This window comes from Cervus elaphus, chromosome 12 (assembly GCF_910594005.1).
Source record: "Cervus elaphus chromosome 12, mCerEla1.1, whole genome shotgun sequence".
NCBI classification, from domain to species: domain Eukaryota; kingdom Metazoa; phylum Chordata; class Mammalia; order Artiodactyla; family Cervidae; genus Cervus; species Cervus elaphus.
In genome coordinates this window covers 86415411-86429499 of record NC_057826.1, presented here as the reverse complement: position 1 = coordinate 86429499, position 14089 = coordinate 86415411, and the positions used below count along the sequence as shown (strand labels likewise).

The 14089-nt window shown below is 53.3% G+C and overlaps 1 protein-coding gene across 1 annotated transcript in view; it reads left to right on the top strand.

The window, feature by feature from the left end:
* The window catches only part of SMAD6 (SMAD family member 6), a 76342-nt gene extending 66210 nt beyond the window's left edge, over positions 1 to 10132 (top strand). Inside the window, exon 4 of the mRNA XM_043919843.1 lies at positions 8301 to 10132. Within this exon, the coding sequence (XP_043775778.1) occupies positions 8301 to 8842 (542 nt within the window). The 3' untranslated portion in view covers positions 8843 to 10132. The remainder of the gene's footprint in view (positions 1 to 8300) is intronic.
* Positions 10133 to 14089: the final 3957 nt, after the last annotated feature.

Here is a 14089-nt window from a genome sequence, read left to right as displayed (position 1 = left end):
GTTCGTTACTTGTTGGCTGATATGTCATCATCATTATTACTACTATTACTACTGGCTGGTTTGTTTTATTGTTATTACTACTAGTGCTCCTTTTCTTACCATTTCCCCTTGATTCTCAATTCCACTGGCATATTACCTAACCTAATATGAATACCCTTATGAACTATACAGACTGAGTCAATCTATTAAATAATTTATACAATATAGAGATAAGATATACAGTGATACTACTACTAGTGAAAAAGAATAGCTGTTACTTATGGAGTGCTTATTTTGAATCAGGCATTATTTAATGCACTTGAAATTAATCCCAGCAACCCGAGGCAGCAAGTGCTGATTGCATCCCCATTTTACAGATTAGGAAACTGAGGCACAGGGAGTGACATCACTTACCCAAGATTTCACTGCTGGTGAGTGGCAGGGCTGAGATTCACACACACAGGCAGCTTTGCTCCTGGACCCTGTGCAGGAGACACCCGACTGGTCCTAGCTGCCAGTCTATTGTGAATTTCTCCTGTAACCCTGGCCAGTTCCTTTCCCTCTTGGGGCCTCAGTTTTGCATCTGCAGAATCCTGAATTTTGGCCACATGGTCCACGAATTTCCTGGACTCCCTCCTCCTGTTGTCATTTTCCCTTTGCCCTCCTGCTTTCTGCTGTCTAGGGGGTAACCCCCCGCCCTCCTGCCCCCAGCAGAGCGGTTAGTCAACCGTCTGGAAAGTGGTGGCCAAACAGTCCTTGGCCCCAGAGACTAGCGGCTGAATGAGCCCAGAGGTGGACCCGGTGAAGGCGGCGGTGGTGGCCAGACCGCCCGTGATGTAATGACCGATTAGGAACTTCCTCTTGGAAGCCTGGCTTCCTCCAGGGGCCAAAGGTGCTGGAGTTGAGGTGGGGGCGGGGAGGGGCGGGTGGGAGCGAATAAGAGGAAACTCCTGTCAGCTGGGCCCTGCTTTTGGAAAGCTTTCAGCGGAGAGGCTCGTTCTAAGCTGTTGACCATTAACATGGCCCTGTGCACATTCCTTCTCTGCTTTTACTGCCGGATCCCAGTGAATAAAGGACGGGTCTCCCCCTCCCTTAACGAAGAAAAAAAAAAGAGCCTCTAATTAATGCTGCATCTTTAGACTTGCTGCAAAACCTGAAGCCATTTCTGCAGCTTAAAATGACAAAGGAAAGTTAAGTGGAAACTTCTTTTTCCCCCTTTAGTTTGATAACAAAAACTACTTATCTAATGGGCAAACAAGGCTTTTAAAGGGGTGTTAGGTTAACCAGATGCAGGGCCACGTAATTATTCCCAGGCCTGGGAGCCTCAGATGAAAAAGCTCCTGGTTGGATGGGAACTTAAAAGCCGCGGGCATGACATGGGACAGAAGAAGGAGTTTTCCAGGAGGGCAGGCGGCCCCAGCGGGGCTCTGTGCAAAGGAGATTGGAAAAGCCAGCCCTAGGCTCCTCCTTGGCTCTGCCACCAACTTGCTGGGTGACCCTGGGCAAGTCACGTAGCTTCTCTGAGCCTCCCTTCCCAGCTCTCGGTGGGGTCTGCCCTTGTTTCATTGTTCATTTAAGGTGTGGCTGGGCCAGCCCCCCCGGAAAGGCAGTGAGGCTGCCGTGGCCCAAGCGGGTGTGAAGCAGCAGCCAAAGCTTTGAACGTGGAGGAGCCTGAGCAGCCCAGCTAGGCCCTGGAGACTGGGGGACTCAGGGCCGGCTTCCTGCGAATGCTCGGAGACTTTAATCTGGGCACTTCTCTGGTTCGCCTCCCGGGGTGGGCGAGTCCAAGGAAGTCTGGCGCAGTGGAAACAGGGAGTCACGAGGGAAACAGGCTGCATTGCGTGTGTTCAGGCTTTTGGAGTGTGCGGCCCACGGGGGAGCGCACAGGAACGTTCCTGCCCTTTGTTTTGACAGAAAGCTGCTGATTCAAAGAAGCTAAAGGCTTTCCTTGGGATTTCAGCTTTCCCCGCCCTTCCCAGACTACAGTGGGCCCCCTAGGTGCCCCGGCACCCCCACAAAATTACACATTGGGCTCACAGGACCCTCACTTGGTCAAGAGGCCCAGAGGAAGGAATGCCAGTCATCGGAGGGGCTGGCTGCAGTGCAGGGGAGAGGACCTACTTACTGCTGGGCCAGTCTCCTCCTGCCCGCGACAGGCATCCACCACCCTCTGGTGGCAGGAATGTGGGCGCCACCCAGAGGCCAGGCCACCCTTGTCCGGCCTGGAAACACAGGTCCGGTCCCCTGGGCCCCCAGGGAGCCCTGCTGAGACCACTTTTAGGACAAGCCACCGAGGGCTGGCCTTGCAGCACATTTCTACTATCTTTGTTGTCGTTCTTTCAAGGCGTCACACCTACAATGAATTGCATAGATCTTTAGTGCATAGGTCATGATTTTTGACAGTGTGTATACCCGAGTTCCTGCTGTTCAAGACAGCAAACATTTCCAGCACCCCAGAAAGTTTCCTCATCCCCAGGAGATTACTCCCCAGAGGTAATCCCTGTTCTGATTTCTGTCACTTTAGCTTCGTTTTGTCTACTTAAGAATTTCTTATCAGTGGAAATAGCACATCTTTTGGGTCTGGCTTCTTTCACTCAGCCAGATGCATCTGAGATTCACCCGCGTTGGGGTGTGTTTCAGTAGTTTATTATTTTTTATTGGTGTATCATGTTGCACTATATTGTGTGCATGTTCAGTTGTGTCTGACTCTTTGAAACCCTATGGATTGTAGCCTGCCAGGCTCCTCTGTCCACAGGATTTTCTCAGCGAGAATACTAGAATGGGAAATACCATCTCCCACACGGAAATCCTATTTGCTCCTCCCGGGGATCTTCCCGACCAATGGATCCAACCTGAGTCTCTTGCGTCTCCTGCATTGGCAGGTGGGTTCTTTACCACCGCACCACCTGGGAAGCCCTCTTGTACTGAATGGATGTGCCTTATTTTTGTTTATCCATTATCATAGTCTGTTTGGGCTGCGATCACAATGATACCCTAAATTGGGTGGCCTAAATAATACATATTTATTTCTCACAGTTCTGGAGTGTGGGAAGTCCAGGATCAAGATGCTGGTAGATCTGGTGTCTAGGGAGAGCCATTTCCTGGCTCATAAATAGCCGTATTCTTGCTGTAGTCTCACACAGTGGAGTGAGGGGGCTCTCTGGGGTCTCTTTTAAAGGGCACTGATCTGTTCATGAGCTCATCACTTCCCAAGGACCCTACCTTCTAATACTATCACGTCAGGGATTAGCATTTTCAACCTGAACTTGGGGAGGGACACACACAAGCATTTAGTCCATTAACATCCATTCACCTGCTGATGGACATCTGAGCTGCTTTCCAGGTTTGGGTGATTACAGGTAGAGCTGCTGTGAACATTCATGAAGTCACAGAAGCGTAGAGCTCACTGTTCAGAGGGGAAGACTGAGGCCGGGAGAAGAGAGAGAACCTGCGGATGGGGGCCAGGAGACAGGACACCTGGCTGCAGGACTCCTGACCCCTGGTCTGGTGCTGCTCCTCAAAATCTGCCCCAGACATCACGCCAGACCGCGCCTCTCCTCTCCCCCTCCCCCCGGAACCCTTCCAGCCGGGACCCAGAGTCTGGCTGGGAACTAGGCCAGGCCCTGAGCAGGGGGTAGCGAGCAGGAGTTTCGGTCAGAGAGCGGTCATCTTTGATGTTGTTCACTCGGGTCTGACTCCCCGGTATTTATTTGCAATTAAGGAGCTGGTTCCTAATTAGGCTGATGGCGGGACCACAGCTTTGGAGCCATGAGAAGAAAAAGATCTTCTGCAAGAGGCTGTCCCCTCGCATCCTGAGAGGCAGCCCAGGCTGCAGATGAGAGAGGCATGGTGGGTGGAGGGGGGCTCTGCGTCTGTGCAGAGTGGAGAGGGGACCCTGGGTTTGGGGGTGCCTGCCTGCTCACTCGCAGAGAGCGTTGTCAGCTTGTGAACACACAGCATTAGATCTGAATACACGTGTGTGTGTAAACACAGCCACAGGAGCACTCATCTGTGTCCCTCATGTTCAGCTATTCATCGCTTCGCTTTGATTTCTTCACTTAATGAGCACCTCTCTGCACTTCAGGTACCAGGCTGGGAGCTAAACCTTAACATTGGTGAAGTGCTTTACAATTTGCAAAGGCTATTGCTGTCCATTGTCCCATTGTAACCTCCCATGGTGGTGATCCTGGGTCATGACCCCTAACACCGGTAAGGCGCCCTGGCCTTGGAAGAGTTAAGGCCAGCATGGGAACAGATAAACAGCTGCTTCTTTCTGCTCCAAATTGATCTGCTGCTGGAGTTGCCAGAAAGTTCAAAGAGGGACTGTGTAATTGAGGTACTCAATTATGAACAAGTCCATTTTACAGATGGGGAGATTGAAGCTTGGGGACATTCAGTGACTTGTTCACGGCCACATATCTAGTCAGTGGTGAGAGCTAGGTCTGTCTCACTCGGAAACCTTTTGGATCACGGGACAAGCATTAGGTTAGAATTCTGGGGTCTCTAGTTCCTGTCCCACTTCTGCCAGCCACTGCTATATATCCTTGGGCAAGTCACCTGGTATCCTTTGGGGCACAAGGACACTGGACTCAATTGATGGTTCCCACAGGCCAGTCTCAGGACTGAGTTTTCACTGGTCTATGGTGAGAGAAACAAGAACATTTCTTACAATGTAAATGTATTTTTAAGTTTTCTGATTTTTAAAATACTCTCTTTTTTGAGAATCAAATTACACTTTCTTTCATGCTGGTGACAGTAGATGGTCTTGGGGTTTTTAATCAGTCTGTATGTGACAAAATAAAATTGTGGTAACCTTGTGATATTCCCACCCCCCCACCCCCCATTAAACAGTGTATTGGTTTGTGAAATTCCAGAGTATTGGGGCTCCCTGGATGAAATGGTGCCCGGGGACCCTCAAGCTCTGGAGCCCAGAGACCCTGAGAGCTAGGTGGGGATGAGGAGGCCTCAGGCATGGTGACGGGCTCACCTGCTGGGCTGCTGTCTCAGGATCAGACCTGAGACCCTAGACCTTGCCCAGCACCCTTCAGGCCTGAGGCCATTAGCCCCACCTACTGGGAAGGATTCCAGTGAGGGGTAGGGTGACGGCAGTGTGCTGACAGTTGGCATATATTCTATTTCCTTCCTCCTTCCCCTGCAAGGTGTTCCAAGAGCACCCTGGGGATACATGCAGACTTGGGATGGATGCAGAGAGGACTAAGACCCACCCAGTCCTCTTTGAGAGTCGAGGCCAGCCAGGGACACTGACCAACAGCGCAGACACCTTCTCAGGCCAAGGGCGAGGCTGCCTTTGAGGCTCTAGGTACACAGGAGGACAGGTCAGAGAGGGCTTCTCAGAGGCGGCAGTCCGTCCCTTGGAATTTGGAAGACCTGGCCCAGAGCCCAGGCTTGATGAGGTGTTACTGCTCATCCAGAGGCCACAGGAGGTGAGGCCTGGACTAGGCGGTGTCCCTGAGCACCACAGCTGGGGCAGGCTGGGCCCCAGGGCAGCTCAGGGAGTGGGTGGTTTATCCCCAGGCAGAAGGTTCCATCCCCCGTTCGTTCGGAGCAGTGACTGGGACAAGACCAGGGACGCAGGTGTTGATCGGGGTTGGGGGGGTGGTTAGATGATGAGGGCTTGGCTGGGGTTGGAGGTACTGAGAGGAGGGGGACAGGAAGGCCCACTTGGCCTTGAATTAAAAGCCTTTTAGGAGCTGGGAGGGAGGAAGTGCCCCACCCCCAGGGTCCCATTACTCTGCTCTCTGTTAAACTGCTTCTTAACCTTTTACAACTGCGTGGCTACACCCTGGGGCAGAGCTGCCCCTTTATGACTAGGGTGGCCCCTCTGTGCTTATCTGTAGAGGCGGGACAGCAGTGCTCCCTCCCTCAGCAGGACTGTGTCAGTCTTCAGGGGATGAAGACCTTTGTGACTCATCAGCTTGTGGGTAAGCACTTCTAGGACTCACAGACCACGAGAGCTGTCACAGTTACAGCTGGGGAAACTGAGGCTCTGAGAAGGTGGGGCACTTGTCTGGAGTGTGGAGGAGAGCTCCCCTCGAGAGTGTGGCCTGGCACTGATGCCAGCCTCAGCACTCCTGAGTGTGTGCCCTTGGCCGGTTCTGGCACCTCCCGGGGCCTCAGTTTCCACACCTGTGAACAAGGCTGGTAACAGGTACACCAAGGCCGTTGTGAAGAAGTCACCTGGCTTATGGAGGGCACTCAGAGAGGCCTGTTGCCTGTCATCACCCAGCATTCTCCAGGCACAACCTCTCTGCCTCCACACCTCTGTGCCTAGTGCACTAACGGAGTTCTCATTTAATGAGAGGATTGGTTTTGGAGCTTCACAGCCAGGCTGGGACGGTGCCGCTCCCCTGCGTCTTCAGAGCTCTCAGACCAGTGCCAGATGGATGGATGGAGAAAGGGACAAGGGCGTGGGGTACTCCTGGCTGCCCACCTGCTGGGACTGGCCTAGTGCCCATTGGCTGAGCGGCAGGTCAGCTGAGAGCAGGGAGCAGGACCTATTTCCCCCACTCTGACCACAGCTAGAACCATAAGGGGCCTGCATAGGGACCATGAGACAAAATATACACCCTCAGGGGCTAGCCTGGGGCTCTGTGGCTGGGACCTTAATGCCACGCAGAGAGCTAGGGGCACGTCCTTTGAGACTGTGCCCAGCCACAGGCCACAGCAGAGCAAGCAGCCCAACAGGAAGCCCCTCAGGTGCAGTGTCCTGCTAGGTGGGCCTCCCAGAAAATAAGGCAATGTCAGGAGCTCTGTCACCCTGCTGCTCTGGGGCTTCTAGGTGGGACTGGACTGAAGGCAGGCAGAGCTGACCTCACCCAGGCTCCTGAATGAAGTTGTTGGCAGTGCTTTCTCCCTCAGGTTTGACTGGACTTTGATCTGTTTCTCTGGGAGAAGCTGAGCCATAAAGAGCCTCACTGTGTCCTCATCAGGCCTGCAGCAGACCTCCCTCTGCCAAAGCCCCAGCCAGGGGCCTGACTGGGAACACATCACCCCACCGGGCAGTCTGCTTCTCAGAGCCGTGCGCTCAAAGGAGAGCCCAGGCGTCAAAATGCTTCAGAATCTCAGGCCGGCCACGCCTGAGGGCAGTGAGGAGGGGGCTGCCCTTCAAGATGGGTCCCTTGCCTATACCTGGTTTCAGGCAATTGTTAAATTCACACAGACGCATAGAGGTGCTCCCACCTGGAGTGAAAAGGGATGCCATTCTTCATCCAGGCCACATCTTTGCTGTCACTGGGGAAAGTGGGGTCTGGAGGGGAGCAGCTGGGAAACTGGAGCCCTTGAGGAGCGATCTCCTTTCCCACTTAGAGACCCTTCATTTCTCTGCCTCACAGAAGCGGCCGCAGTTCTGGTGAAAACCTGCACTTGCTGCCAAGGGAGCCAGCCTGAGGGGCTGAGGGTGGGGGTTGCTGGGAGACTGCATCACGCTCAAGGCCGAGGCTGGGAGCCGTCAGCACTCAGCAGCCGTGATTCCCAGCTGCAAGAGATACTGGGTGGCCCCCACCCCACCCTATCCTGCCTTCTGATGCCTGAGTCCCCTCCAAAGGGTGATTTACACCCCTCCATTGCCTCACCCTGGTAGCTCACACAGTAAAGGATCCACCTACAATGCAGGAAACCTGGGTTCAAGTCCTGGGTCAGGAAGATCCCTTGGAGAAGGGACTAGCAACCTACTCCAGTATTCTTGCCTGGAGAATCATATGGACAGAGAAGCCTGGCGGGCTATAGTCCATGGGGTCGCAAGGAGTCAGAAATGACTGAGCGACTAACTTGCACCTCACCCCACTCTGTTCAAGTTGAGGCTTGGACTGACTGGGTTCAAATCCTGGTGCTGCCACCCACCAGCTCTCAGATCTCAGTCTCAGATCCTCATCTGTAGAGTGAGAAGGTGGCCTCCTCGCGGTGTCGGGAGGACCCAGAGAGCCCCGTGTGGAGTGAGGAGTGCAGGGCACAGCCCCCAGAACAATGCAGGTGCTCACCGTTCAGCCCTCTCATGGGTGTGTGGTGTGCGGCCCTCTTCCGCTGGCTTGTAAAACATATGGGCAGGAGCCGGGTGTGGCTCGTGTTTGGGTGCCCATGGCAGCTGGCACAAAGGCGCCCCCGCCTCTGTGTGTGTTTGTGGGTGGGGCTGGGCGAGGGGGCCTGCGGGTCGAGTTTGAGGACAGCCTGGCCCGCAGGAGATGCTCCCCATGTCTGTGGGGTGCTAGAAACGCCACCCGCCTGCCCCTTCTCCCCGGGCCAGGCAGACATCCCGCCTCCGCTGCCCGGGAATAACACCTGCGTGTCCTCTGCTTGCCCCGCAGACGCCAGCATGTCTCCGGACGCCACCAAGCCGAGCCACTGGTGCAGCGTGGCCTACTGGGAGCACCGGACGCGGGTGGGCCGCCTGTACGCGGTGTACGACCAGGCCGTCAGCATCTTCTACGACCTACCTCAGGGCAGCGGCTTCTGCCTGGGCCAGCTCAACCTGGAGCAGCGCAGCGAGTCGGTGCGGCGCACGCGCAGCAAGATCGGCTTCGGCATCCTGCTCAGCAAGGAGCCTGACGGCGTGTGGGCCTACAACCGCGGCGAGCACCCCATCTTCGTCAACTCCCCGACGCTGGACGCGCCCGGCGGCCGCGCCCTGGTGGTCCGCAAGGTGCCTCCCGGCTACTCCATCAAGGTGTTCGACTTCGAGCGCTCCGGCCTGCTCCAACACGGCCCCGAGCCCGACGCCGCCGACGGCCCCTACGACCCCAACAGCGTCCGCATCAGCTTCGCCAAGGGCTGGGGGCCCTGCTACTCCCGGCAGTTCATCACCTCCTGCCCCTGCTGGCTGGAAATCCTTCTCAACAACCACAGATAGCGCCCCCGCCACCTGCCCCGCCGCCGGGGGGTCCCGTGCCCAGAGACACAGCCCCCACGGACGAACCCACCCCTCCCCCTCAGATATCATCTACCTAGATTTAATATAAAGTTTTATATATTATATGGAAATATATATTATACTTGTAATTATGGAGTCATTTTTACAATGTAATTATTTATGTATGGTGCAATGTGTGTATATGGACAAAACAAGAAAGACGCACTTTGGCTTATAATACAGATATATTTTCTTTCTCTTCCTCCTTCCTCTTTATGTTTTTTTTTTCTTTAAAGAAAATGATACAGCAGAGCTAGGTGGAAAAGCCTGGGTTTGGTGTATGGTTTTTGAAATATTAATGCCCAGACAAAAAGCTAATACCAGTCACTCGTTGATAATAAAGTATTCGCATTATAGTTTTTTTTTTTTTTTAAACTGTCTTCTTTTTAACAAAGAGGGATGTGCAGGGTTTCCATGGGTTTCTGACTGGTCAGGCATCTTGAAACTTGATTTCAATCTTTTAGCGGTTAGAGGGAATTACATTGAAAAGGAAGGACAGACCTATGTTTGTTCTTAAGACCAGAGAAGGTTCTATTGTTCCTTCCCTCCCATGGCTGTGGGGTGTCCACAGGATTCAGGGGGGAGGAGGAGGAGTTTGTGGCCCATCCATCCTGGGTAAGCTCTTCCAATATGATGGGGGAGGGTCATGCTCTGGCCTATGCCAGCTCTCAGTCTGTTGGGAAAGACATGGGTCCATACCTCCCATCTCTGAGCTGTCTGCAAACTGGAAGACTAATTCTCACCACTTCGGGGAAATGACCTGTGGAAGAAAGACTGAGATGGTGGGTGTTGGACCCACTTAATGGCCTTGTAGAAGCCCCCGGAGCCCCAAGGTGAAACTCCCTTTTAGAACCTAAATAAGCTACCCTCTGATCCCTCACCAAGTAGGTCAGAACCTGCCCATCTGGGGCTGTAGTCATGACTGATGCAAAGGCAGGTGGTTTCTTTCTACTCTATAAAAGGGAAAAAGTTAAAGGTTCTGGAAGGGTAAATGACTAGCTCATGAAACAGACCAAGGTTAGAAGTTACATCTAATTGTAGGACCAGAGCCATATTGAATCAGTTTCCTCTCTTGAGAAAACTCAAAAAAAGAAGGCCTTCTTGGCCAAATATCTAAGGGGAATGTTACATTGTATATCTTCTTTCTTGGAGATTTACATTAGCCTATTAAATGCTCTGAGAAGTCCTGTGTATTATCTATTGCTGCGTAATAAATTATCCTAAAACTTGGCAGCTTGAAACAACTACCATTTATTATCACACGGTCTCTGTGCTCAGGAATGCAGGAGCAGCTTAGCTGGCTGGTTCTGATTCAGGGTCTCTCGAGGCTGCAATTGAACTGTCGGCCAGGGCTGCAGTCATCTGAGGCTTAACTGGGCCTGGAGGACCCACTTCCAAGCCTGCTCACGTGGCTGTTGGCTGGAGGCCTTAGTTCCTCACCACGTAGGCCTCTCCATTGGGCTACTCATGACGTGGCTTGCCCGAGAGCAACTGATCCAAAAGAGAGACCAAGTATGAGGCTGCTGTCTTTCCTAACCTTATCTCGGAAGCGTCATTCCATCACTTCTGCCATGTTCTGTTGGTCACACAAGCCATTCTTGCTACAGTGTGTGTGTGGGCGGTGGGTGTGTGTGTTGGGGGGGTGTTGCTACACAAGAGTGTGAATGCCCGGAGGTGGGAATCATGGCCACCACGTCCTCCAAGAACTACACTATTTTTACTCCGTTTCCCAAAGTTCTATGCCAGTGGTCTCCTTTCCCACCCCTCTAATTCTGTCTCAGACCCAGGTCAGCCAGCCCAGTCCCTTTCACTCCACTCTGCCACCCCAGACCCGGGCTTCCCAGGGGTCCCCCCATCGTCTGCTGTCCCCGCTGTCCAGGCCTTGGTCCTCCTGGGGTGCGGGGAGCAGAGCTGCGCTGTGTTGGGAGGATGGGTTCGGAGTCACTGTATCTGTCTCCTTTTCAAGTCAGTGATTACTGACACGAGCTGTTCGTGAGTCCTTACTACGCGTGAAGCGATAACCTCCGCAAGCATGTTCTCAGCTAGTTCCCCTTTCCAGATGGAGAAATGGATGCTTATGGGAATACTGTCTTTTGCCCAAGCTCCCTGGGGGACAGGACACATCTCTGTCTCAGATGTGGGCTGGGCGTCCTGTCCGACATCCTCTCTTGTCCTGGTTGTGACTGGCTTTGCTGGAGTGGGCCTGCCCCCTGGGGACCGTCCTTGAGTCTGGAGGGCTGAGCTCTGGGGACCCAGGGGCCTGAACCTTGCAGCAGTCTTGCGCCCAGGCCTGCCCTCTGCCCAGGCTGAGAACCTCCTTGAGGTCCTTGGATGGCCTCAAGTGTTGCGGAGAGGCTGACTGGCTGCCTTTCTTCGTGGGGGTCCCTCGGTTCACAGGGGGAAACCGAGTCCCAGACAGGACAGGCTGAGTTGCTGAGGTCACAAGTGGCAGCAGGACCTCCATCCTCCCCCTTTCCCAGTCATGGTGCCGGCAGAAACGTTGTGGTTTCCCCCAGACCACCCAGGGATTGGTGACTCAGGCTCCAGAAGACACTTTCTAAACAAGGCCCTGTCTCTAGAGAGTGTGGTGGGAGCCGGTCCCTGCAGGCGCTGGGAAGTGCGGTGGGTGGGGTTTACTGCCCCCAGGCCCAGGCCGAGGATGGGGAAGGAGGTGGATGGATTTCCTGCTGTTGGCCTGATTTGGGGAGAGGGGTTAGTCCCTCCTTTGCTCCTCTGTGTCACAGCCCACCCCCATGCCCTGCCCCTTCCCTGCCTTAGTCTCTGGAAGTGTCTGGGGGTGAGGGTGTGGAAGGATGGATCTATGAGCCAGAGAAGTACAGCTGGAAGGGCGAGGGGTCCGGGAGATCTTGTGTTCAGGCTTCAGGTGAGAAAACGCAAGGCTCAGAGAGGGCGATGAGGAGCCCAAGGTCACACAGCAAGTTCAGGGCAGAACTGAGGCTGAACCCCAGGTCTCAGAACGCCTGATCTGGCTGCTTCCTCAGTGTGTGGACACAGATTCCCTCATCACTCCAGAGGGTGTGCACACACCTCTGTTCACTTCTGGGAATTCCCCCATCCCTTCCCACTACCTGTTCCGGAAGCTTCCATCCCACACGTTTCAGAGGGCTTCATTGTTCTGGCTGTCTTTGACTGTAACTGCCTTGTTCTAATCCAGACTCTGCCACTTACCACATAAAGTGATCTGAGGCGTGTTACTTAACCTCTCTGTGCCTGAGTTTCCTCATCGGAATTACAAGAGTATTTCCATCCTAGGGTTGTCAGGAGGATTACATGAATTAATACCTGTTAGGCACTCACAACTGGCCTGTGTTAAGCTCTCAGCCAATGCCTTGAGGCCTCGAAAGTAGCTCAGGTTGCTGAGGAAAGCTGGAGTTAGGGTCTCAGCATGTACGAGGTCTCAAATTCAGATCTCCTAACTCACTCCTGGCTTGGGGCAGTCAGCTGACCTGGGAGAACCTCACTTTCCACAGCAGGAATAGTCAGTGACCCACTTGGACGTCCACAGTCCAGGATGCCAGGGCCTCCACCAACATCTGCCGTGGCCTCTGGAATAGGCCTCCTTCCCTCTCCCGCCCCTTTCAATCCATTCTTCACCCATGGTCATGGTCTGCACCCAGATCTTTTTTTAAAAAATAATTGATTGATTTATTTGTGGCTGTGCTGGGTCTTCATTGCTGCTCAGGCTTTTCTCCAGTTGCGGGGAGCAGGGGCTACTCTCTGGTTGCAGCGCACAGGCTTGTCGTTTCAGTAGCTCCTCTTGTAGCGGAGCGTGGGCTCTGGGGCGTGTGGCTCCCGGGCTCCGGGGCACAGGCTCCGTAGCTGTGGGGCACCTGCTTAGTTGTCTCACAGCATGTGGGTTTTCCCCGATCAGAGGTCGAATCCACATCTCCTGCATCGGCAGGTGGATTCTTTACCAATGAGCCACCAGGGAAGCCCCTGCACCCAAATCTGACAGTGAACCTCCTCCATGTGATGGTGACCTCTCCAATGGCTGCCTGTGTTTTCAGGATACAGAGCTGCCTCTGAGAGGACCTAGCCCTGCCCTGAGTCTTCTTGGCCAAGTACCTTCAAACGCCACACTCCAGACCTCTCTCTCCCCGCTAGGCCTTTGCCCAAACTGTCCCCTACTCCTGACCATGCCCTGGCCTGCCCAATGCAAGATCTGACCACGCTGCTGTCCCCTCTCTCCTCCCTGGGAGTCTCCTGGAAGCCAGAGATGTCTTATGTCCCTGGTCTAGCCCAGTGCCGGACACAGAGGATGGGCTTTCTGGATGTTTGTGGAGTGAAAGGGTCATGGGAGTACTAGATGTGGGCGTGTTTTATAAACTCTACAGGAATGAGTAGGCATCCAGAGGGGGGTGTGTTTATTAGTACCATGCGTCTCCATGACAACCCCAGCTGTCTTCTTCTAGGCCTCTAAGAACCTTCATCTTCTCCACTAGCCTCAAGCCCCAGTCCTATAGTCTTATTTTACCCTCTTGGCACTGTGGTAACAAGAATTCCTGATTTGGGAGGGGTAGGCATCCCTTTAATGATTTAGAACACAGACTTGGAAAATGTCCAGCGTGGGAGGACCCTTAGAGGGAATCTAGTTCCATTACTGTCATAGAACTGAAGCTCAGAGAGGTCAGGCTGCTAACCAGGGTCACACAGCAAGGCAATGGCCAGTGGAGGCCAAACCCTTGACCTGGGGCTCCTTTCAGAGCTGACCTGTCAGAGATGCTGCAAAGGCTTCTGTGAAACCTGCATTGGTCTGACCAAAGCAGAGGAGAGGCAAGAAGGTTAGTGGTAAAGATCATTTTTTTGGTTGTGTTTGTTTTTAATTGTGGTTAAAGAAAAGAACCTATATGGTGTAAAATTGACCAGTTGAACTATTTTGAAGTGTACAGTGCAGTGGCATTAAGTACATTTGCACTGTTGCACAATCATCACTACCAACCCTCCCTAGAACTTCTTCATCTTCCCTGTGTTTTTGTGGTTAGTGTTATTATTGTGGTAAAATACGCATAACAGAAACTGCAATTTTAACCATTTTCCAGTATGTGGTTCTGTGGCATTAAGAACATTCTCCTTGTTGTGTTCCCTGTGCTTTTTAATAAAAGGCAAATGAAGACAAAGTTTTATAATTCTCCACCCTGAGATTGAGGGTTTTGCTGACTTCTGGCA